Source organism: Musa acuminata, chromosome BXJ1-6 (genome assembly GCF_036884655.1).
Source record: "Musa acuminata AAA Group cultivar baxijiao chromosome BXJ1-6, Cavendish_Baxijiao_AAA, whole genome shotgun sequence".
In the NCBI taxonomy this organism is placed as follows: Eukaryota; Viridiplantae; Streptophyta; class Magnoliopsida; order Zingiberales; family Musaceae; genus Musa; species Musa acuminata.
In genome coordinates this window covers 39439187-39463221 of record NC_088332.1, presented here as the reverse complement: position 1 = coordinate 39463221, position 24035 = coordinate 39439187, and the positions used below count along the sequence as shown (strand labels likewise).

General features: G+C 47.4%; 2 protein-coding genes across 7 annotated transcripts; one reads left to right on the top strand and one right to left on the bottom strand.

Moving 5' to 3' along the window:
- The first annotated feature begins 835 nt into the window (after positions 1–835).
- On the top strand, positions 836–9533 carry LOC103989232 (protein SPIRAL1-like 3). The gene is made up of 3 exons (XM_009408033.3): positions 836–972; positions 8103–8339; positions 9214–9533. Exons 2-3 carry the CDS (start codon positions 8118–8120, stop codon positions 9292–9294), a joined length of 303 nt encoding a protein of 100 aa, XP_009406308.1. The 5' UTR covers positions 836–972; positions 8103–8117; the 3' UTR covers positions 9295–9533.
- A 1166-nt stretch (positions 9534–10699) lies between these two features.
- On the bottom strand, positions 10700–14811 carry LOC135676928 (GDP-mannose transporter GONST3-like). 6 transcript variants are annotated; one of them, XM_065188654.1, is made up of 3 exons: positions 14642–14811; positions 13636–13696; positions 10700–12019 (listed from the first exon to the last, which is right to left on the bottom strand). In XM_065188654.1, exons 2-3 carry the CDS (start codon positions 13678–13680, stop codon positions 10889–10891), a joined length of 1176 nt encoding a protein of 391 aa, XP_065044726.1. In that variant the 5' UTR covers positions 13681–13696; positions 14642–14811; the 3' UTR covers positions 10700–10888. The 6 variants fall into 6 exon arrangements, with proteins under 6 accessions (XP_065044726.1, XP_065044723.1, XP_065044722.1 ...); XM_065188651.1 differs by having other exon boundaries at positions 13636–13700; positions 14642–14798; XM_065188650.1 differs by having other exon boundaries at positions 14638–14795.
- Positions 14812–24035: the final 9224 nt, after the last annotated feature.

Here is a 24035-nt window from a genome sequence, read left to right as displayed (position 1 = left end):
TCGACATTTCGGATTTAATTATAACTTCAAATCATCGAGTCTCTCACATGTAGATTGATTTTTTTTATCATCTTAATTAATCTTAATTATCGTCATTGTTGTAGGATTGTTCTTTTTCTATCATCTAATTACCGTCCTCATCATGCAGAGGTATCGATCCGTGCAATATTTGGGGAGAAATGGGACATTTAGAATGAGCCGCCGAAAAGTGGATGAGGTCATAACTGGACTATGGTGCCGGTAAACCACGGTCAGGTCGAGTCTAACCCGACCGACGAGCATCTGGTCCCCGCGCGTTTGCACGCCCTGATCAGAGCGATCAGATCCGTCCGGTCGCGTGGGTACCAGAATGAGAACAATGGCGTCACCGTCAGATGCTCCTCGATCACGTCCCGGGACCAATCGAACGGTGGATGTTGACGGGTACAGCGCGGGGAGCGCTTTTTTTGCGCGAGGGCGTATCCCCCCGTGTGGGACCCTGGGACTTGATCCGCTCCCAGTGTCACCTGCTTGTTCATTACTCACTCCTTCACTCGTATGATGATTGGTAGCGTACGGTGTTTGCGTGTAACCCACCTGTGAGGCCCATGACTTTTTCGTATGTTCATGTTAACGGGTACGTTGAGCAGGTCGATATGGGTCCCACCTCACCATCGTTGATTTATTCGGAGGCATCGCAAAACCTATTCGACCCGAACGGACACTCGGCCGCTGTGGATGCGTAGATCGCACAAGACTCGAGTGGGACCTACGAAAGGGCTTATGAATGCGTCATCTGGTATGACATTGGGTCAGTGCAGCATTACCAACCTTTTCGTTTATTTATCCCTCGCCACAAATTTTTGTTTTCATTCCGTCTATAAATAGCGGGAAAAAAGGGGGAGAATTCGATTCCGTCTATAAATTTTTGTTTTCATTCTCTCGCTTTGCGAGCTTCGCATCGCCTCTCGGAGCGCACAGAGGAAGCGGGAGGTGCGAAACCCTAGCCTTAGACATGCGCTTCTGTCTCTTTAATGTCCTGTTTTTCTGCGTTGTTACTGCACTAGTGTCTTGATTGCCTTTGGAATAGCGTCGGGATCATTGCTTTTTAGCTTCCCTTGGGATCGTCCGCGGTCGTCCTGGTCTTTCTTCTCTCCGATCTAACGCTCCGTTGAGGCATTTCTAGCAAATCACATGGTTTTTGGCGGTGGATCTTTGATTTTGCCTTCTCCGTTGGTTGATTCGGCATGGGAATTGGGGGCCGTACTGCGGGGTTCTCATTTCTTTTTATAATTGTTTTTCCTTTATTTCACATTTTTTTTCCTAGTTGTGTTCTTGGTGACGTGGTTATTAGGAGTTTCTAGGAAGTTGGAGCGACAATTAATGGAAAATGACTGGAAACCATTTATTGGGTTAAGGTGACAAATATGTTATCGTTGAAGCCGTGTTTGAATTTTTGTCATCTAGATATATGGTATTTTTGGGCATTTCGATGCCGCCGGTATTTCTGATGGATAATTGATGTACCAAAGTACTGTTATGAGATATGAAATACGTGGTGCATGCTTTTCCAAATATTTTAGTATGATCTACACAAGGAAAATGGAAGCAACTTTAGCAGGTGATGGCCTATTATATTGACGTTGAGGATCTAAAATGGAGATCAGATTTGGATCTCGAATTCTTCTGCATGGGGAATGATAGGCTGCATTGTGTAGAATTCTTCCGTTTTCTCTTCTTCTCTCTTCTCTCTCTATTCTAAAGCTGTAATAGTTAGGGCCAGCTGGGCTCTTGTTGGGGACTTATTTGGCCTTCTTTAGATGGAGGCACACTCTTTGTTTTATATGGGGAGGGGTGCCCTAAGTCCTTATTAAGGACTTTTCTTATAGGGTGTGCACAGTTAGGATTTTTCTTGTAGGGTTGCTGCACCCCCTTTGCTTGGTGTCTGCCCTTATTTGGGTAAGGCCTGCCCTAATTCGAGTCCTTTAGAACTTGGATTGAGGTGAGTGGGTTATTGGAATTTGTGCTTCACTTGGCCAAACATGGTAAAATGGCATTAAGATCATCCTTGATCATGACTCCCCTAATTAGGCGATTCATGTCTTGTTGAATCTTGCATTGAAACTCAACTTTAGTAGCTTTGGTGAACTGTCTTGTTGCACTTGTTTTCTACCCTTTGCATCCAATTCGAAAGGCGATTTTGATGCCTTGTCGGGTTGTTGTGGATTTCTTCTCGACGATACTATTTTTTTCAAGGGGTTTCTCTTGGTCAGCCATTAAGTTTTTGATAGATGATAGCGTTTTGTTCGGCTCATCGTCTTACATCTAAGGCTCGAACAACTTTAAGTTCTTGATGTTCACAATTGAATATATCACTATGTAGGGCGGTAACTCGAGTTGACATGCATTGTCTTCAATTTGCCTCAGGACTTTAATGGTCCATATCAGATGTGCTTTAGCTTCTTTTTATCTCTTTTGAGTTGTTTTTTCCCATGGTGTAGCCATATGAGGTCTCTTTCATAGAATTGTCCTTCGACACGATGGTGATAGTGTTGTTCTTTGTATTTCTGTTGGCTTTATTGGAGTTGCTTCCCAACCACTTCATGCACCTTGTGAATGTTCTTGAATTGATCATAAATTTAGATCAAAAGGACTTTGAGATAAATAACCCAAGCATATTTTGTATGGTGATTTGTTGGTAGAACTATGTGTTGCTTGGTTGAAAGCAAACTATAAGTACAATAGGCTTTCATTCCTTGTTTTCGGATGTCAGTCGTTGTATCCTCGAAGGAGATGAACCATGGTGTGGTTCACTACTTCGGTTTGGCCATCAGTTTGCAGATGGAAAGGTGTGCTCTTCTTCAATTTGGTGTCCATTAGATCCAGAGTGAACTCCAAAAGTTGCTCAAGAAATGCTCGTTATGGTTGCACATGATGGAACTTGAAAGGTCGAAGCGTGTCCACATGTGTTGGAAGAATAATTGGGCTACTTCTACGGTGATTGTTTTCTTGCAAGACATAAGTATCACCATTTTTTAGAACTATTTGACTACTGTAAATAGATAGTTGTGTCCTCGTTTCATTATAGGTAGATCTCTTAAGAAGTCCATGGATATGCTCTCCCATGGTTGTGACGGAACGGGCAACAAAGTGTACAACCCTAATTTTCAATTGATCGGTTTTGAAGTAATGCAAAGGAGGCAATCTCGCACGAACCAAGCCATGTCTTGCTGCATTCGGGGCTAGTAAACATTGCATTGTAGGTTTGTTAAAGTCTTGTTCAAGTTGAAATGTCTTGTGACTTTTGATGAGTGTGCTTTTCACATCCAATTCGTGCGATTTGCTTTCTTCCATATACATGTTTGTATAATCCTTGTGTGAAAACTAAGTATGACCTGCATATGCACAAGCAAGCAAAGACTTGCGATAACATATTAGCTAGTTTCTTTTGTACTCCCTTTTTATACTTCATTACTAGGTTGAAATGTTGTAGATATAGCATCCATTTCATGTTTCATGTTTGCTGCATTTGGATTGTGTCTGAAGGTATTGAAGTGGTTGATGGTTGGTGTAGATGATCGTCTCCTTTCTTAGGAGATATACGTGCCTATGTTTGATAGCTTGGTGTAGCGTGAGCAATTTCTTTGTCATACGTGGGATATTTCTTTTGAGACCCTTAGAACATCTCTGAGCGATACACCACGAGTTAGCCATTTTGCATTAAAACAACTCTCATTGTGTATGGCCTCATTGTGTATGGCGATGCATCCGCCTCCAACTCGAATGGTGCTTCATCAAGAGATCGAACACCTTTTGCATGTGCTCAACGTGTTCTTCTTGCGATTTGTTGCAAATGATGATGAATTCTCCAATATAAGGGCGTAACACATCATCATGAGTAGCATGAAGGTGGCCATTGCATTGCATAGACCAAAAGGCATCACCAACTACTCGAACAATCCTTGCCTTATCTTGAATGTTTTTTTCTAGGTATCTTCTCACATTCGAACTTGATGATATCTTGATTTGAGATCCAACTTTGAGAAGACCTTGGTAGGTTACAGTTGGTCTAGCAAATCATTGATTCATGGCAACGAGTATCAGTTCTTCATCATGTTCTTATTCAAGGCGTGATAGTTGATGCACATGTGCCAACCTTTGTCTTTTTTTAGCATCATCACATGAGCTGCAAGGGGAACTGCTCGGCTGAATGGTTCCACTCTCGATAAGCTCAACAACTTGTCTTATGATTTCTTCACTTTCCACGATTGATCTCCAGTATATGCTAAGATTCGACAAAGGGGCATTAGAGATAATCTAGATTTCTTGCCCCATTGTACATCATGGGGAAAGATGTTGCATTCTTAAAAAAGGTTTTGATACTTGTTGATGAGCTACCATAGGCCTTTATCTTCTATGATGTTATAGGTCAATGCCAAGGCTAATGCTTGTGTTGCTATTATAATCAATCAGATGAGCAAGAGCACAAACTTTCCGCATGCGTTCACCATCCTCTTTGCTTGGGTAATCGTCACTAGGTCGATTGGTTGTCCACTTCGATCCTTTTTTACGATGAACTTCTTTTCGTCCTATTGGAACATATATTGTTGCGATCGATAGTAGTAGATGGCCTTTCAGTCCTATAAGTATGGACTTTAGAAAATGATGACATATGTCAAGGGGCACCACCTCAGTTGTCACCTCGTCGATGTACTTGTTGGTGATTGTAAATTTGAATGTGCATTGGTAATCTATCCTCATCTCGACGTCTTTATGGATCCACCCCAACGGATATGGCTTCGAATGAGGAGTGGTCTCGAGTCTAAGTTTTTGCACTAAGCTTGTTGAGATGAGATTCGTTTGGCTTCTAGTGTTGACGATTGCATTGATGACCTTTTGTTTCACTCGGATCTTAAGATTGAGCAATTCTTCTAGAATTTTTGGATCGGGTGTTAGATTCGAATTTATAACCTTTGGTTTAGCCATGAACGATGAACTCAGATTCAGGTGTGAAATCGGAGCTAGTTCAGTTTGATCATCTCCTACTATTGTGATCATTGTACGTCGATTTTGATTGCTTGTCTTCCACTTCTTCCAAAGGAGTTTGGGGTGAACCTTTCAACATTTCTCTTGTGTATATCCTGCAATTTTACAATGATCGCAAAACAAATCATGTCTTTTGGAAGAAGATGAGGTTTTGTCACTCTCAGGATTCTTTTTGGCTTTTGGATACTTCCCTTTTGCTTTCCCCGTGTTCTTCTTGATGCAGGTTCAATTCTTTTTCTCAATTGTCATTGCCATCACACTCGTCGTTGTGATGTTGTGAGTTTTGAGAAGGCTCAGTTCTGTGTTTATCTGGGCATGGAGGCCAACAGTTTATTCCATTATCATTGAGTGGTCGTTGAAAGAAATTTCGAGTGCCATTGCTTGTTGTCGGAACTTGGTGGTGTATTCTTGCACGGATTGATCCTTTGGTGTAGGTAAAGCCACATCCTCTATCTTTCTTCGAGATACTCTTTTGGGTAGAATTCTTCTTATGTGAGTATTTTGAATCGTGTCCATGGCATGTCTTCTTCATTTTTGGTTCGAAGATAGGCTTTCCTCCATATGAGTGCGTGTCCGGTCAACTTGAGTCATGCAAGCATTACCCTATCTGTTGTAGTCATATTGATCAAAATAAGTATCAAGTTGATCTATCCATGAGTCTAATACCTTAGCATTGAGGGTATGTCGATGTGACATGAAAGGGTTGGGTCCTTGTTGGAATGTTCTGTTCAGCAACAACTTCTTGTGGCTGTGTATCTTGGATGGAGACATCTCTCTTCTTTGCTATGATGTTCTTCATGTGATCATTCATCACTGTGGGATTGGGGGTATGTCGATGTGAGGGTAATACCTTAGCATTGAGGGTATGTCGATGTGACACGAAAGGGTTGGGTCCTTGTTGGAATGTTCTGTTCGGCAACATCTTCTTGTGGCTGCGTATCTTGGATGGAGACATCTCTCTCTTCTTTGCTATGATGTTCTTCATGCGATCATTCCTCATTGTGGGATTGGTTTAGATATCCATCTAGCTCATGACAATCTCCATCTACTAGGTTAATATTGTCATTTGGGCAGTGAGGTCAGCCAATGTCGTTGGGTTGTTGGTTGCCATCCCGTCTGTGTTTCTTCTTTTGGGTGATTATAGCATGAACTCCAACTTCTATAGTTCTTCGCTCGATTCTTCGTGTCCTTGTCTCGTTGTCACCATCCAGAAGATCGTTGTTTTGATACCACCTGAACTGTATGGGGTTTGGGTTCAATAATCCGTCAACTTGATAACACCTTTCGGATAGAAATTTTGACATAGGAGAGAACTAATGTAGAAAGCCCAAGCGTAAAACTGAAAGAAAAAACCTTTATTGTTTGTAAAGTCAAAGTACTAACCACAAGACTTGAAATAATGAAATAAAAACATGATAGAAAGCTTATATATACATATGAATGCAAGTTATCTTTAGACAACACTTGGGTGCTCTCACTAGTTTGTGTATTGTTGTCAGTTTTGGTCTCCTCTTTCGCTACTGGAGCCTCCTCCTAGGGTTTGGACAGTAGGCAGCAGGCTTTGGGTACTTGCAGCAACTAGGCAAAGCTTTTGACGGGAAGCTTTAGTTACTAGAACTTGAGTAAGAGGCTGCGGTGGGAAGGATGGGTTGCATCATGCAGAATTCTTCCCTTCTCTCTTCTCCTCTCTTCTCTTTTCTATTATAAGGCTGGAATAACTAGAGCCGACTGGGCTTGCTGGGGACTACTTTGGTTACTTTACGATAGGAGCACACCCTTTTTTTATAGGATGAGGATTGCCCTAAGTCCTTAGGGTTTAAGGACTTTCCTTGTAGGGCGTGCACAGATAGGATTTTCTTGCCGCACCTCCCTTGCATGGTGGCTGCTCTAGTTCGAGTCCTATTAGGACTTGGATTGAGGAGAGTGGGTTGCTGGAATTTAGGCTTTGCTTGGCCAAACTGGGTTGAATGGTGTTCAGATCGTCTTTGATCAATAACGTCCTACTCTTTTAGCTAATAGGACACAGGAGTTTTCAGTTATTTGGATATTAGTGAATGGTATGTCAGAATTTTATATCTGTTCTTTAATATTCTTTTTAGAACTGTTTGTGTTGAGTGAGCCTTGCAATATGGCTTAGACTGTCTTGGACTTCATGATTTGTTCTAAATGATGGTCACCTTCATGCCCTATAAGCCTTGTATATTTAAATTTTAGTATTCAAAAACTTCTTGGTGCACCCAAAGTCAATGCAACATTGCAAAACTTGTTATCCACGCACACATATCTGCCAATCATTTGACTACTAGTGGGAATTAATATCTCCAAAGAGAAATAGAAAACAAGAGAGAAAGATGATGATTTAGTCTGTCATCAAACCAAAGCATTTGTCTCTTTTATATATATTTATAGGACTAAAATAGCTAATCTTACAATGAAGGTGTCGTTGTGGCATTTTAGTATGCCTATAATGGCTATTGAAAATGCTAGAACAAGCCAGTTTTGCCCTAGGCCACACATAGATGATAAATCTCCATTAGAGTTGGGCAAGTTAGGGTTTGGGTCAGCCCTATGCCACTTCATGTTAAAAGTTTGTTATTAATGTTATTGTCGAATCCACTTTAATCGTGACTGCCAATGGATACAGTAGGATCAAAGTTGTAGATCATGTATAAAAACTGTTATTTGAAATTGTTGGCTAAATTAATTGATTCATCACTCTTGAAATTATTCGACCATGGTATTTGAGGCCAAAATAAGCCACTTAAGGTTATGGTCACCTAAGGAAACTATCTTTGTCCACATGCATGAACAAAAAGAGCAAATCTGTCACATGTTTTTTGTTTGTCCTCTATAATTGTATACTGGAAATACCTATCCAATTAAGGAGTTTGAGTGCTGCTGAGCAATTAAGTTTATCTTGTGGAACTATTTGAACGCTTGGACATCTGCATATCATCAACATTAGGGTGTCTCCCTGCTGAATTATTTATGGTTTGTCAAATTTATTGCTATTTTGATTTGTCTTCCTGTTAATGTACTTTTATTTTTCAACACTTGTGGCTTCTCAAAATTGGCAGCTTGTTAAGTAAAGAATGGGTCGTGGAGTAAGCAGCGGAGGTGGTCAGAGTTCTCTGGGCTACCTATTTGGTAGTGGAGAGGCTCCCAAATCTGTGGGAGAGACTGCTGCTCCAGCTCAGAAACCATCTCCACCACCACCAGTTGACAACAGCAAGCAAATTCCTGCAGGTATCCAAGGGAACCTAGCAAACAACTACCATCGGGCAGATGGGCAGAACACTGGCAATTTCATCACGGTATAATCTCACTGGCTCAAGTCGTTACATTTGCCTATGCCCCCGGCACCTTGGTTTCTGTTTTACGTCTAACTTTGGACCTGATTCAGTTGGTGAAATGATTATTATGTCACTGTGAAAAAGGAAAAATAAAATCGACCAAGTTAACAAATTCATTTGTATTCATCTAGAAAATTGAACGATGCCTTCCTTATAATCCTTGTTTATTCAACTTTCATGAAATTCACTAGCCACCCAAGCTAAAGTCAAGTTCAGGAAAGAGCTAGCATTGAAGTGGAGTTTCTCTTCTTTCACTTTTGATACACCAAGCAAGCGGACCACTTCTGGTGTACGTCCACTTTGGGTCCTCACCTTCATCAAAATTGACAGGTCCTAATGGAAATTCAGTTCTAGATATTAAATTTGAAAGCAACTTTATCGAGTCATGTTCTGTTCTTGGAGGTATTTGATCAGATACAAACATTGATAAAATTGCTTAGGTGTTGCAATATTGATGATGCTTAAGTATGGAGTAGGTACCAATATAGTTGTTCTGGGATACTACAAATTGATCCTTCTGACATTCAAATATAATTGTGGAATAAGTACCAATATACTTAGTCTGGATACTACAATGATCCTTCTGACATGAGAAGATAATTGTGGGATAAGTGCCAATATAGTTGGTCTAGTGTGTTTGCCTTCACAAGAAGAAACACCCTCCATGACAAACCAGACTTTTCCTCTTCATGCATTTACAAAGAAGTTGCCAGTATCACAACCATTGTACAACCAACTGCATCTCATCTATAGTTGCCTAGGAATAATGGTGGTGGGTGTTTTCTTGTGATGCCTCATACTGTTTGGAGCTACTTCTGACTTGCTCATCATGCAGGATCGGCCTTCCACGAAGGTGCAAGCTGCTCCTGGTGGTGGCTCTTCCCTAGGTTATCTGTTCGGTGGCGGCGGCAACTGATGATATTCTTGCTGCTTGCAGCAGCAAAACATCGACCGAAAGGAAAAATATATCTACTTGCAGCTGCTGGGATGAAAATTTGCAATTTGTAGCTGGTAAAAGACTCATGCTTATGTATTATATGTCCATTGAAGTCTTGACTGTCACCGTTGTTGCTTTGAACAACAAACAGAATTCCTGGCTCTTCTATTCCGACCTCTAATTAATCCCGCTGGCTCCGAATGCCATTTCTTGCTGAAGGTAAACTATTAAATACCCCCTTGTGTTTATTCTGAAATCATATATTTGTTCTAGTTCTAAAATATGGATCTAGAGACGTGGTGTAGCTGCACGTTGCAGATGGATACAAGTTTAATATCAGCAGGGACACTATCATCTATAGAATTGTTTTTTTTTTTTTTGTGGGTATGAGAATATATTTTGATACTAGAATGATTTAAATGTAAATGAGATATTTAGTAAGCTTCTGATTCCCAAGGCATTGCCTTTCTTCCATTCATAAAGCTTATAAGCAAGCTCTTATGCATATAAAAATGTCGTACAATTTTTTTTTTTTTTTTTAACTCTTGGCTCTCTTGAGAAGTATCACAAAGCATTCAGAGCAGTCTTGACTCTGCAATGAGCACAGCTTGCGTCAACGATAGCATCCTTGAGTTATTCCTTAGCATATCAATCTCTTGAGTGCAAGAACAAGAAGATCATAATAGGAGTATGAAAGTGGCTAAGATGAATGGAGGATTGTCTTAAATGTCTTTTTTTTTATTTACAAAGAGTAAATAATGAAGATTAGATTTTGATTTCAAGGGTTTGCGATGATCTTTTGACTGCCTCTCATTCCGTTGCTGCCTACATATTTTAGTGCCAGGGAGTCGTCTACCACATCGGTTGACCGGGTTAATTGTCAAAATTATGTATATAATACATATAACATGCCATTTCATTTCACTTGTATACAACGTAAGCAACCAAATTGGGAGATCAAATTGGGAGATTTTAGGACCCCCTGATGGTCAATTACATAAGAAGATGAGCGATAAAGGGATACTCGACAGTCTTCATGCTTTCCATGGTGTTTACCTGATGAAGGATAAGACATGCGTACAAACCATCAGTGTTGGAGTTGTATTCCATCTCCCTTGTCCAATTACCTCTAGTACAATAATTTCCAATATATATATATATATATATATATATATATATATATATGATTAGAAATATATATATATATAAGAACACCATAAATTTGATTACAAATATTAGGAAAAGACATATAATGGCACTACGAATCTCCACAAGAAGGTGATCAAAATACCGACAGCTGGAATCGATGGCTTGCTGCCATTGGTGTACCATTCAATGAACCAATTATGGTCTACCAAATTGAGGGTGTCCACAAACATTTAGCTCAGCTAAAATATATTCTCATATTATGTCAATCAATTTCTGACTTTGGATGAGAGCACAGCCCCAAACTTTGTAGATATGCTGCTTCAACTGATGTACTACATCTGCAAGCAATTTTCTCGGTAAGCTAGCCGTTGAAAGTTGAAAGTGAGAGAATTCCCACATGATTTCAATGAATAGTAAAAAAATCTTATTTTGTATCTACTGAGACAATATGCTGCCTGGTTGAATCAGTTTCTGCAGGAGCTTGCATCTCCAACAACTGTTGCTGCTCCTCGTCTCTGATATGAGACTTGGGCTCAGTCTCTGCCTTCTTAGGCTTGGTAGTGGACTGCTGGTAGAGGACACCTCCAAACATGCATATCAATAGACCTATCGTGCCGATCAGGGTGGAATGCTTGTCCCATATCACCAGATTTATCACGACAGTGAGGAGCTTGTTCACTATGCCAAGCACCGTGAAACCTGTTGCAGAGATTGCCCTTCTGCAGGAGAATCCAAAGAAGGATATTGCCAAGCCAAACAAGCATGACACAGCCACAGGCAAAACAACACTGAAAGAATACCAGTTCGATTCGTCGGAGATGTCATGCTTAATCTTCTTCAGCTCTCCCATTATGAGTAGCTCCAAGGGGAAGAGCATCAAAGCCTCCAAATTGTTGTACAACACCAAGCCCCATGTGTTGAGCCCAATGGTCATGACAACATGCTTTATGTACACAAAATCTATCGACATGCTCACCAGATAAGCCACAGCCCAAGCGTAGGCAGTAATTGTGAACTGGTAGTCTGTGAGAACATAGATGACACTGCCGCCGAAGATAGTTGCCAAGGAAATCCATGTCTTGGGTGAAGGCCATGGCTGGTTAAGGAAGACAGTCTCTCCAACAGCCACGAACACAGGAACGGCAGAACGGAACACGATAAAAGTGTCCACATTGGCATGGAGGAGGAGCTCACTGTTTGTGAAGAGGGACAGGTAAAAGATGACTGCGGCTGGTAAGAACTTCCACATGGTAATGAGGTCAAGACTGTCATGATCCACAAGCCTTAACCACCCACAAACCAGAACACCAAATGCACTGGTTAAGTATTGTAAGGCTGTCAAAGCACCTGGGTAGGGAAACTTCATGACTGCCCATTTGTTGATTATGGACAGGAGGGATGCAGAAACACAATATCCAGCAGCTACACCATATATTGATGCTTGCTGTCTGAAGCTGATTAGAGTGTCCTTCCAGGTCAAACCACTTGCAGATGTTGATGACAAATCATTCTCACTGCTAGGAACGACTTTTGGTGTTTCAGTGTCAACGGACATCTAGAGGAGGCAATCCAACAATTACGTGACATGCAAGATGATATTGAAATGAAATATTTCTAGTAAAAGCTAGAGAAAAAGGAAAAGATTAAACATATGAAATGATATTACAGGGTGAGAAATGGCTTCCCATTCTATTTAGATATGCAAGGAACTTATTGCTATAACATCCTTGGACATGTACAGGGACAGTCATTTACATACTCTTTTCTTGTATTTTCTGATCTTAGTGTGGTGAAAGGGATTAAGCATGTAATGCAGAGACTTGGATGGATTAGCAGCTTCATCTGAAATGCTTCCAACTATGATTTAACAAAAGCCTAGTTTTGGAACCAAAAGGATGGCTGCTTGTGGAAAAAGCTATGTGACAAATTCCTTTAGGAAGAGTAAAAAGCTGCAGATCTTGAAAATTTTTGTGTTCAAGTATCAAAATTTCAAGGAAAAACATGCCAAATGATTGTCAGATGGTTGTTTTTTTAATAAAATGGGCTTTTAAAGAATTTATCATTGTCAAATTTCTTCGCATACGATTTATAAAATATAAACTAAGAACTTTTGAGGCTCTCTCTTTTAATGGACAAACAAAATGATCTTGAAGTACATCTACAACTTAAGGCAGCTTGGATAATTTTATTCGTGAAAATCTTCCAACTCAAGCTCACAAACTGGTGAATCCAATGAATGTTGTGTGCCACATTTTCTAGCAGAAAAGTAGCATTGAGTGATATTAAATGAATCATTATGATTTATTTTTTTATCCATCCTGATCCCTACTAACACATCTCCAGTAAAGATACAAGAAAACTAGTGACAAACCTAATCCAAATATCCATCAAGATCCCATTTACTTTAGATCACAAACATGATTATGACAGGTGCAATTCTTAAGAATAATCTTTTCCATTATCCCCTTCAAATTGGCTATGGATGCTATTCGTTTGTGGAAAGGACTGTTTTAAAGTTGCCATCCTCAACTGAGGATATAGAAAGGACAATTACAATGTCCTTACAATTCAAAATCAGTCATGATTTCTAACAAAGTACCAGATATTCAGGAACCAAAGTAAATATCAAATTCACAATAGATATATTAAATTTTGTGTTGCTGTAATTCACACATAAAAATGCATATTCCATCAACGTGGGATACGCATACAACAACAATAAAGCTGTAAAGTCCCAACCATCTCAACCTGGGCCATACATGCTACTGTAAACTTCACATAATGTGGCATATGGAATGATGCTGCTGCATATTAATTATATGAGCTATCTGTGACTTATATGAAGTTGTTTAACTGCATTTTGGAACAGTGAACAGATTAAATTACTTCAACAAACATTCTCGCTTTCACTTGCTTGGAACTTTCAATTAAAACTGATCCAATTTGTTCTTGATTGTAAAACTCTAATATAGCTTAATTCCAGAACTTCACAAGCAATTGTTTCTATGTGCTACTAAAGCATAAAGATTAAGAAGTAATGAGAAGTATTAACAAAAATGTTAACTGAACCAGATCATCATATGCGGTAAGAATACAAGTACAAGCACAACAGACTAACTGCAAAAAATTGCATAGACTTCAACATAATATCTTCAGTATCTCAAATCATACCTTTGAAAGCCTTTCTCTCTTTCTTCTCGAGTCTTGTTCGGCCATACCACCCTAAAGCAGCCTATCTAGCGAACAGCATAAAATTGTTAAACAAACATGCAAAAATGTCACCCAATGGCAACCTGATAATTTCGCACAAGAAAAAAGATGCAAGAAGTTCTCCAACAAACATTTTGCCATTATCATGCTAATTTACTAGATAAAGTGTAGCAAAGCTAAATAAAACTAATATATTGGCAAAATCTCCAATGTTATTATTTAAGACATGATGCAATCAATAATCACTGGCCCGCATGATGCAAGAACTACATGACAACAACCACAAGAAATTGCTCACTAGAACAAGAATCTGTATGACAAGCAACATGTGTAAGAATTTGGGCATTGTATGATCGAGGCTGCTCATGACCACTTCCAGCTATCTGACATCAATAATCCATACTAGGATAAAATAGACAATCGTGAAACTGCAAGCCCCTTGGGTCTTGTAGAACTGAAAAATATGATGGTAGCTTGTATCAAAAATGGAGCAGAGAAAGCTTAACCACTGCAGAATTACATCTAAAAATAGGAACTTTACCCACCCACAAGTTACTATCGAAAAGCAAAATTAACCTCACAGATTTCCGTGACTTCACTCGCACTTTTAATGTAATCGATTATTGTATGAAACAAGAACATGGTAAGTCAGGCACAGTTCTGCCAATCTAGTCATCGAAGCGATCGATGAAGTGGTAAAAGGTGCTAACGAACGATAAATTTCCAGAATTGATATCTTAAAGGCACAAGAATTCCTGCATTATAGCATGGGAAGCATTCATCCAAAAGAAAACAAGAAAAAGAAACCCTAAACAATCAATTTAACGATGCCTGACATTCAATAAATCCATCGACCTAACATCCAAAACCAAATTAGATTCATATGTCCAATAAGTCCACAGAGGAATCACGAGATCCCTAACGGATCTTACGTGGATCGGAGAAAGGCCCAGGGTGGCATACCAACCAGGAAGAAGGATCCGCGACCGAGACGCACACGCAGAGAGAGAAAGAGAAGAAGGATCCAATGACTCCGCAGCAGAGTGCGACGGCCGTCTCCGTGCTCGCCGAGTCGTCCTAACTGGAGGGTGGAAGAAGCGGGGCGAAGGCAAGCAACTGTGAACTGAGTGATCTCGCTCGCTCTCTATGCATCAAGATTCGGGCACCAGGAACCAGTAACTGATCGGCCTTCGGCGTTGGATTTACATCACCTATCGATCAATCAATCATGACAGCCACAACGGAAACGAGGTTTCCTCGAATCAATTACCAATGGGTTGGACTAACTCGAGTCGAGTCTAATTACAGCGATCGGATCCTTCCACGTGCAAACGAAATGGGTCGTCGTCGGCCACTCGTCCTCTTGCAACGACACTTCGTCGTCGAAACCACTGCATCTCCTTCGAACTCCGATGACCGCCATGGGAACTACGGTTTGACCAGTCTTTTACAAGACAGGAGATTACAGATTGCCATTACCTGCTCCCTGTGTACAGTCAAAAGATGGCCGGAGTAATCAGGATTGTTCTTGTTTTGTGAACAATCTCATATACATCATGAGAATGCAAGTTTTGTGAACTCGAACATCATCTGGGAATGCAAGTTTACTTGAGGTTGATTGTATCCCACGTAGGAACTCAAGCAGTCGTATCCATTGAAACATCAAACCTGTATCGCCCCCGGATTTCTTACACAAGGCGTGGAAGCAGCCTGAGAAACCTCATAGAAATAATGCTTCGAATCAATTTCCATATGAAGTCATTTGTGTTACGGTCAGTAACTGTTCAGCCGTGGCCCTGAGGTCGTCGCGGCTTGGTTCGGGTCCGAAAGGTGGTGGTCAAAGGATGGGGGAGCCCCTCGAGTCTACTGGACCTCCAGAGGCGGTGAGCTCCAAAGGCGCCGCACCTGCACAAAGGTCGGGTCGGGGTGCTCGACCCGACCCCTCCGACGATCAAGTCAGTGAAAGATGTGGAGGAGGTTTAGGAGGAGGAGAAACCTCCGTGTGTTGAGTGTGTTGAGAGTGTCCCCCCTTTCTCTCATGAGTTCGGGTGTATTTATAGATGGGTTTAGCGTTACCTGACTTGATCGCCTGCTGGAGTGAGGGAGTACCTCTGATGGCGTCTGACGCGGCCGTCGGGGTCGCGTGGTGGAGCGGTTCGTAGCAGGGTATGGGCGGGGGGCAGGTCATTGTCCTGCCTTGTCGTGGTCAACCATGCGGGGTCGGAGATCACCGTTCAACAGCGGGAGTTTGTCAGGGCGGGTCTAGTCAGCGTTATTGCTTTTCTTGGGGCTATCGTCACGGCGCGTCATCCGGCCATTATTTTCCCTATCATATTCCCCCCCCCCCGAAAAGGAGCCATGCGTCGGTGGTGACGGGGGCAGGGAGTTCGAGGCATGGCTACGTCTCTTAGTGTTGAGGCGGTCTCAGGCGGCAGGCGGTCCAGTTCGTTTTACTCTGATGAGGTTTCGGGTGTGCCGATTGTACTGGTGTGTCTCGGGCGTTGTGCGGCTGAGGAGGGAGACCCAAGCGGACTGGCCGTGCTGGGGTGCCTCGGGCATTACGCGACCGAGGAGGAAGACCCAGGCGGGCTGGCCGCGCTGGGGTGCCTTGGGCATTACGCGACCGAGGAGAAGACCCAGGCGGGCTGGCCGCGCTGGGGTGCCTCAGGCATTACGCGACCGAGGAGGGAGACCCGGGCGGGCTGGCCGCGCTGGGGTGCCTCGGGCATTACGCGACCGAGGAGGAAGACCCGGGCGGGCTGGCCGCGCTGGGGTGCCTCGGGCATTACGCGACCGAGGAGAAGACCCGGGCGGGCTGGCCGCGCTGGGGTGCCTCGGGCATTACGCGACCGAGGAGGAAGACCCCGGCAGGCTGGCTGCGTTGGGGCGCCTCGGGCATTACGCGACCGAGGAGGAAGATCAGACGGGCTGGCCGCGCTGGGGCGCCTCGGGCATTACGCGACCGAGGAGGAAGACCCAGGCGGGCTGGCCGCGCTGGGGTGCCTCGGGCATTACGCGACCGAGGAGGAAGACCCATGCAGGCTAGCTGCGCTGGGGCGCCTCGGGCATTACGCGACCGAGGAGGAAGATCCAGACGGGCTGGCCGCGCTGGGGCGCCTCGGGCATTACGCGACCGAGGAGGAAGACCCAGGCGGGGTGCGCCGACTTTTCTCTAGGGAAGGTCAAGGGGCCCTCCCCCTTTCGGCGCCCGCCGGGTTTCGAGCTTGATATGATTAGGGCTAAGCAAGATTAATGCATTTAAGTTTGTCTCAATTACCGTCCCCGAGGCAGGCATGATGGATGCCTTGATGCCCGTGCTGCGCCGTTGTCCTCCGCCATGTCAGGGCGCATTTATTGCGAGGTGACGCCTTTCCTCCTTGCAGCGGATTTCGGGAGAGGAAGGGTCGCCGCTTCTGGCAGGATGCGGCCTGCTTATAAGTAGCATGAGGTCGGCTGCTGGAGGAACACCTTTCCCTCCGAGCGTGTCGTGCTGCCTCGTATCTCATCGTCTTGCCCGTGCCGACCGTCTTTACTTTCCTTGCCGAAGGTCAGTAAGAATGGCGTCCTCTTCTTCCCGCTCATCTTCTTCTTCGTCGAAAGCTGGGGGGACAGCGGCTTCGTCGGATCCTACGTTGTCGTCGGACGAGAAGGCGACCAGGGCCCTTAGGCCTTGATGTGGTCCACGACCATGACTCCACCGTGGACGAGCCAACGCTGAGTCTCCTCCGGGATCGCTATGGTGTCCCGGAGGAGTTTGTCCTTCAAGCTCCCGAGCCTGGCCAACGTGCATACGACCCAATCCCTAAGGGCTTTGCCCTTACCCTTGATGCTTTCGAGGCCGGGCTACGCCTCCCTCTTCACCTTGTCATAGTTTCCTGCCTTTCTTGGTGGCGTATCTCCCCATCTCAGATGGCGCCGAACTCATGGCACTATCTGGTGGTATTTTTATGCGAATGCCATTATGCCGAGATACCCCCGACTCGCGCCCTCTTCCTCTCCTGCTTTCGTCTTTCCAAGGGGTCGGGGGGTTACTATCTGTCAGCCCGAGCGGGTTTCAGGGTGAGCGGGGCCCCTTCCAGTAACAAGGAGTGGAAAGAGCGCTTCTTTTTTGTCAGTCGCTCGGGAGACTAGGGGTTCGGCGTCCGCTGGGGGGCGCGTGTGATAGACAATACCACCCCGGTTTTGGATGACGATGAGCGCTTGGGGCTTCGGCGGCTCCGAGAAATCCTCCCGTCCTCCCAAGCCATCCGGAACATGTCTGAGCGGTGGTTAGTGGGGGCGGGTCTTAGCCCGGCGCCTCTAGGTACGCTCCGAGGAGCGGTTCCATTGGGGGTTTCCTTTCCTTTTCTTTGCGTGTTGTCGTTTGACTGACAGTTGTTCCGATCCTTCTCGGCAGATATGGTGCGTCTCGAGGCTTTGCGTGGGGGGAAGACTACCGCCGCGTCGGGGCGCTCGCCTTCCATCGCCAAGGTGGGCTTGAGGGAGGCTCCCGTGGATGTCGACGCGAGCCGGTCTCGGAAGAGAGCGCGAGCGCCGTCAGGCGAGGGTCTCGAGGTTATTGCAGCTCCGGCGACGGGAGCCATGGTAGCGCCGGCGGTGGAGGGTGCCGCTGGGAGCCTTGGAGAGGGGTAAGCCGGACCGAGCGGGGGCGCGGCGGTAGAAGCGCTTCGCCAGCCTTCCGTCCGCGAGCTTCTCTGCCTTCCGCTGAGGGAGGATGTGCCGTACCTGGTGCGGGAGGTGGGCGCTCTCCCCCGCGGCATGGCCACCGACCCTCTGGTGGCCCGGTGGGATGGTCTTACCCGGGGTACCCGGGTATGGGCCGACGGGGATAGCGCGGGCCGGTTTATCCGAGGCGGGCTCCATCCTGATATAGCCCGGGACCTATACTCCCTGCCTTCCGATGCTCTGCTCAGCAAGGCAGTAAAGTCCTTGTTGTGGGTAAGTGTCATTTCGCTCCTGTGTTTCCCTGTTTTTGGACGGGCTTAGCTCTAACTTTGACCTCGTCCTTCCCTCAGGGCAACCATTATGCCGCCGCTCTGATGGATCGCGTCCGAGACGCGGGGCAAGTCATCGCCGCCTTAAGCAGCCGCAACGTCGAGCTCCGGCGGCAAGCGGACGAGGCCCGGGCCGGGGCCGGCCCTGAGGCAGTGGCTGCGGCTGAGCAGCGTGCCTTGGACTTGGAGGCCGAGGTGGCGTGGCTGAATTCCGAGCTCCAGGCGTCCACCGAGCGGCTCGCGGAGTTGCAGGCGCGGCTGGAGGCGTCTGAGGAACGCAACGCGGAGTCGCAGGCTTTCCTGAAGGCGGCGATGGCGGAGTCTCGTTTGGCGAGGTCCGACTCCATCGAGCTGGTTCGGCGCCTCGAGGAGGCGCGGGCCGAGGCGTCGGGGGCTTCCGAGGCCCTGGAGGCCGAGATCCGCCAACGGCCGGAGAAGGATAAGAAGCTGATCAAGGATTACAAGGCTTCCTCGGGCTTTCAGCTAGGCCTTGTCCGGACCGGACGGGTCTCGTACGAGTATGGGTACCGGGTTGCCCTTGCCCGTTTCAAGGCACGCAACCCTGCCTCGGAGGTTGTGGTGGATCCCTTCGGCTCCTTCCCTGAAGATCTGGGCGTCGACATGCCGGCAGATGTTCCTTTTGATGATAGCCCCGACGCCCCTGAGGATTGATGTCCTTTGTATTTTTTGCTTTTGTTGTTTCTTGTAACACCCCCTTTGCTTTTGAATGGATATGATCTCTTTTCTTTCTCAATGAACTGTGCTCTTTGTTTTCGTGACTGGCCGAGTCTTATGGAAAGAACTTTTTGAGATTTTGCGCATTCCAGGTCCTTGGCAGGGACTGACCTTTCCTTGTGGCGAGCCGGAATGCGCCGGTTCCGATGGCTTCGATCACTCGATAGGGGCCTTCCCAACTGGGGGCTAACTTGCCTCTTTGTCGGGTCGGGTCACTGACCTCGGTCCGTCGCAGGACCAGGTCGCCTAATCTGATGGGTCGAGGTCGTACCTTTCGATTGTAAACCCTTGCGACTGCCCTCTTGTAGGAGAGCGCTCTTACATGTGCGTCGGCACGTCGCTCTTCCAGTAAGTCGAGGGCGGCTCGGAGTCCTTCATCCGAGGCTCCTTCGTCGTAGCCCTCCGTCCGGAAGGTGGCAATGGCTACCTCGGGGGGAAGTACAGCTTCGGTTCCAAATGCGAGGCTGTACGGAGATTCTCCCGTTGCTGTTTTTGGAGTGGTGCGCAGCGCCCATAGTACGCTAGGGAGCTCGTCCGTCCAAGTTGTCCGAGCCGCGGATACTCTTCTTTTGAGCCCATTCAGGATGGACCGGTTGGTCACTTTCGTTAGCCCGTTCGTCTGGGGGTGAGCGACCGAACTGTATTTCAGGCGGACTCCATGTCTTGCGCAGAACTCCCGAAATCTCTGACTGGAGAACTGGGGCCCATTATCCGTGATGATGGTTTTGGGCAGGCCGAACCGGGTAATCAAGTTTTTCCATACGAACTTCTCTACTTGCTGTGTCGTAATTGTTGCCGGTGGCTCGGCCTCGACCCACTTTGTGAAGTAGTCCACGCCGACGATGAGGAATCTCCGTTGTCCTGCGGCTAAGGGAAAGGGCCCGAGGATGTCTAAGCCCCATTGCGCAAACGGCCAAGCGCAGTCGATGGGGGCTAGCGGAACTGCGGGGAGTCGAGGCGTGCGGGCGTGCTCTTGGCATGAGGTACACCGCTGCACGTGTGTTCTTGCATCCTGGCACATGGTCGGCCAGTAGTAGCCTTGGCGGAGTATTTTATGCACTAAGATCCGTCCGCCGATGTGTTCTCCGCAGGTGCCCTCATGTATCTCCGCCAGGACGGCTTGCGCCTCGTCGGGTTCCAAGCATCGTAGGAGGGGGTACGAGAAGGATCGCTTATAGAGCCGCCCGCCCACCTCAATATACCACGCGTGCGTGCGAAGCAGGCGCCGGGCTGTCGCTTTATCGGGCGAGAGAATTCCGTCCCGTTTGTAGCGCAGCAGTTCTTGTACCCAGGAGGACGCGCTGCTGGTAGCCGTGACCGCGATCTCGAAGGCATGGGCGGGTAGCTCCTCGACTTCCGGCCCGACATCGGGGGCAGGTTTTGAGGCCAGCTTAGCCAGCGCGTCAGCGCGCTCGTTCTCCACTCTCGGGACATTAGATAATGTAAAATGAAGGAACTTCGCGGTCAGGTTCCTTACCTGCGCCAGGTATCTTGCCATGGTCGGGTCGCGAGCCTCATATCCTCCGCTGAGTTGCTCGGCCACTAGCTGGGAATCCGTGCGGACACGGAGGGAGTCTACCTGCATCTCGAGGGCCAACCTGAGTCCCGCCAGGAGCGCTTCGTACTCTGCTTCGTTATTAGTGGCGCGAAACCCAAAGCGGAGGGAACGCTCGAATGACCGTCCGTCGGGGGCTTGGAGCACCAACCCTGCGCCCGCACCCTTTGAGTTGGCTGACCCGTCGACGTGCAAGACCCAGGCCTCGGGAGGTCGTTCGAGGCTTCCGCTCTCGTCTTGGGTTAACTCCGCGATGAAGTCGGCCACGGACTGGGCTTTGAGGGCCGTCCTGGGTACGTACCGAATGTCATGTTCGCTGAGTTCCACTGCCCATTTGAGAAGCCGTCCTGCCACATCAAACTTAGACAGGACCAACCGAAGTGGTTGGTCCGTAACTACCTCCACGGGGTGAGCCTGGAAATAGGGGCGCAATTTTCGGGCGGACAGCACAAGGGCGAGCGCCAGCTTCTCGATCGGGGGGTATCGTTCCTCCGGGCCGCTGAGGACGTGGCTCGTATAGTAGACCGGGAGTTGGCCGTTGGGGCTTTCTTTAACCAGGACGGAGCTCACTGCGTGCGGGGAGGCGGCTAGATAGATGCTCAGTTTTTCGCCGGGAGAGACTGAGGTGAGCCGAGGGAGGTTGGCCAGGTGTTGTTTTACTTGCTGGAGGGCTTCCTCGCATTCTGCCGTCCATTGGAAGCCTTTCGGGTTCTGTAGTGCCTTGAAGAAGGGGAGACATCGATCCCCCGACCGGGCGAGGAATCGGGACATGGCGACGAGTTTCCCGTTGAGGCGCTACAGGTCCTTGGTAGTCCGGGGCGATTGCATGTTGATGATTGCCTGGAGCTTCTCTGGGTCGGCGTCGATCCCTCTTTCGTGCACGATGAATCCGAGGAATTTTCCTGATGTGACGCCGAAGGCGCATTTCGCGGGGTTGAGCCGCATGCCGACCTGGCGGAGTGTAGCGAAGGCTTCGGCTAAATCAGCCAAGTGAGTCCCGGCTTCTTGGCTTTTCACGATCATGTCGTCGACGTACACCTCCATGTTTCGACCGATCTGGCGGGCGAATATCTTGTTTACTGCCCTTTGATATGTCGCGCCAGCGTTTTTCAGTCCGAAGGGCATGACCTTGTAAGAGTAGACCCCTTGATTGGTGATGAAGGCCGTGTGTTCTTGATCTTCAGGTGCCATCCCGATCTGGTTATAGCCCGAGAAGGCTTCCATAAATGACAGGCGGGCGTGGCCTGTCGTAGCGTCAACCAGCTGGTCGACCCTTGGTAGGGGATAGCAGTCCTTCGGGCATGCCTTGTTAAGGCTTGTGTAGTCAACGCACATCCTCCAGCTTCCATTTGCTTTTTTGACAAGAACTACATTGGACAGCCATTGCGGGTATCCGGCTTCTTTTATGAAGCCCGCCTTCAAGAGGCGAGTTACTTCTTCCTGTATGGCTGTCTGCCGTTCTGGGGCTTGCCGCCTCAGCTTTTGTTTTACCGGACGAGCGTCGGAGGAGATACTGAGGCGATGTAGGGCGACTTCTTGGTCGACGCCTGTCATGTCAGAGGGCGACCAAGCGAAGACATCAGCGTTTTCTTGTAGGAGGCCGACGAGCTGTTCCCGTTCGTGCTCGGGCAGTTCTGACCCGACCCTAATCGCCCGTTCCGGGCGCCCTTCTTGCAGCGATACGGCGATTGTGGTTCCCTTCGGCTCGACATGGGGAGCCGACCTTTGTATTTCTCGGGGATCCGTCGACGGTGGTTCGACTCTGGGCTTCTTAGGTAGCGAGACGGCGGTCAAGTAACAGCGCCGGGATTCTCGAGGGCTTCCCGCAGTTTCACCGGTCCCTGAAGAGGTCGGGAACTTCACGGTCTGATAGTAGGTCGAGACGACAGCTCGAACTTTGTTGAGTGTCGGCCGGCCGAGGATGGCGTTGTAAGCGGCGGGGAGGTCGATGACCAAGAAGGTGGTCATCGTTGTCTTCGACTTCGGCGGAACTCCCAGGGTCAGGGGCAAAGTAACCGCCCCCAACGGCGAGACTGAATCTCCGGTGAAGCCGGTGAGCGCCGAGGACACCGGCTTCATGCTATCTCTGGGTAGGCCGAGCTTCTGGTAGGCGTCGAGGTATATTATGTCGGTCGAGCTCCCGGTATCGACCATGATCCTCTGAACCTGTGCGTTGGCGATCCTGGCTGATATCACAAGTGCATCGTCGTGTTCAGCCTGTTCATACGTCCTGGCCGGGAAGGTGACACTGGGTCCGGGCGCGTGTCTGGGAGCCTCAGCTGAGGCGGCTCGGGCGTATGCCTTCTTGCGGGCCATGGAGTCTCCACCGGACGCGGGGCCGCCTGATATCACGTCGATACGTCGCTCAACGGGCCCTTCCGGGCGTGGAGAAGATTCTTTGTTCGGGTGGAGATACTGATCGAGGTGCCCCCTGCGGATGATTCCTCGATCTGTCTTTTCAATTCCCGGCATTGTTCAGTGTCGTGCCCACGTTGCCGGTGGAAGCGACAGTATTTCGATTGATCTGCCAACGCCCAGGGGTTCCTCATCGGGTAGGGTTCTTTGAGCAAACCCTTTTCCCTTATGTGAAGGAATATGTCTGTTTGAGATGAATTCAAAGCTGGAAGGGGGGGCCTTGGAGCCGGCGGGTCAGATCTGTCCGACCTGCGCCGAGATGTTGGTGGCTGTGGCTGTCGAGGCGGCTCCGATTTGGGCCCTTTGTGTCCCCTGGGTCTCCCGGCCATCCATGTTTCTGCAGCGACGAATTGGCTCGCCCGTTGAAGCATCTCTGGTACAGTTGTGGGGGGTCGTTCCACTAGGGACCAGAAGAACCTGGAGGGCCGCAAGCCTATCATGAATGCCTGCATCAGTAGGGAAGGATGAGCATCCAAGAGCCCTCGGATCTGCGTCGTGAAACGGTCCAAGAAGTGGGATAGGGACTCATCTTCCCCTTGGTTGAGTCCGAGGAGTAGCGCCGCTGATGGCTTTGGGCGGGCGTAGGCGAGGAAGTTGAGCTCAAAGTCCCGGGCGAGCTGGTCGAAGGAGGAGACGGTTCCTGCCTTGAGGCTGCAGTACCA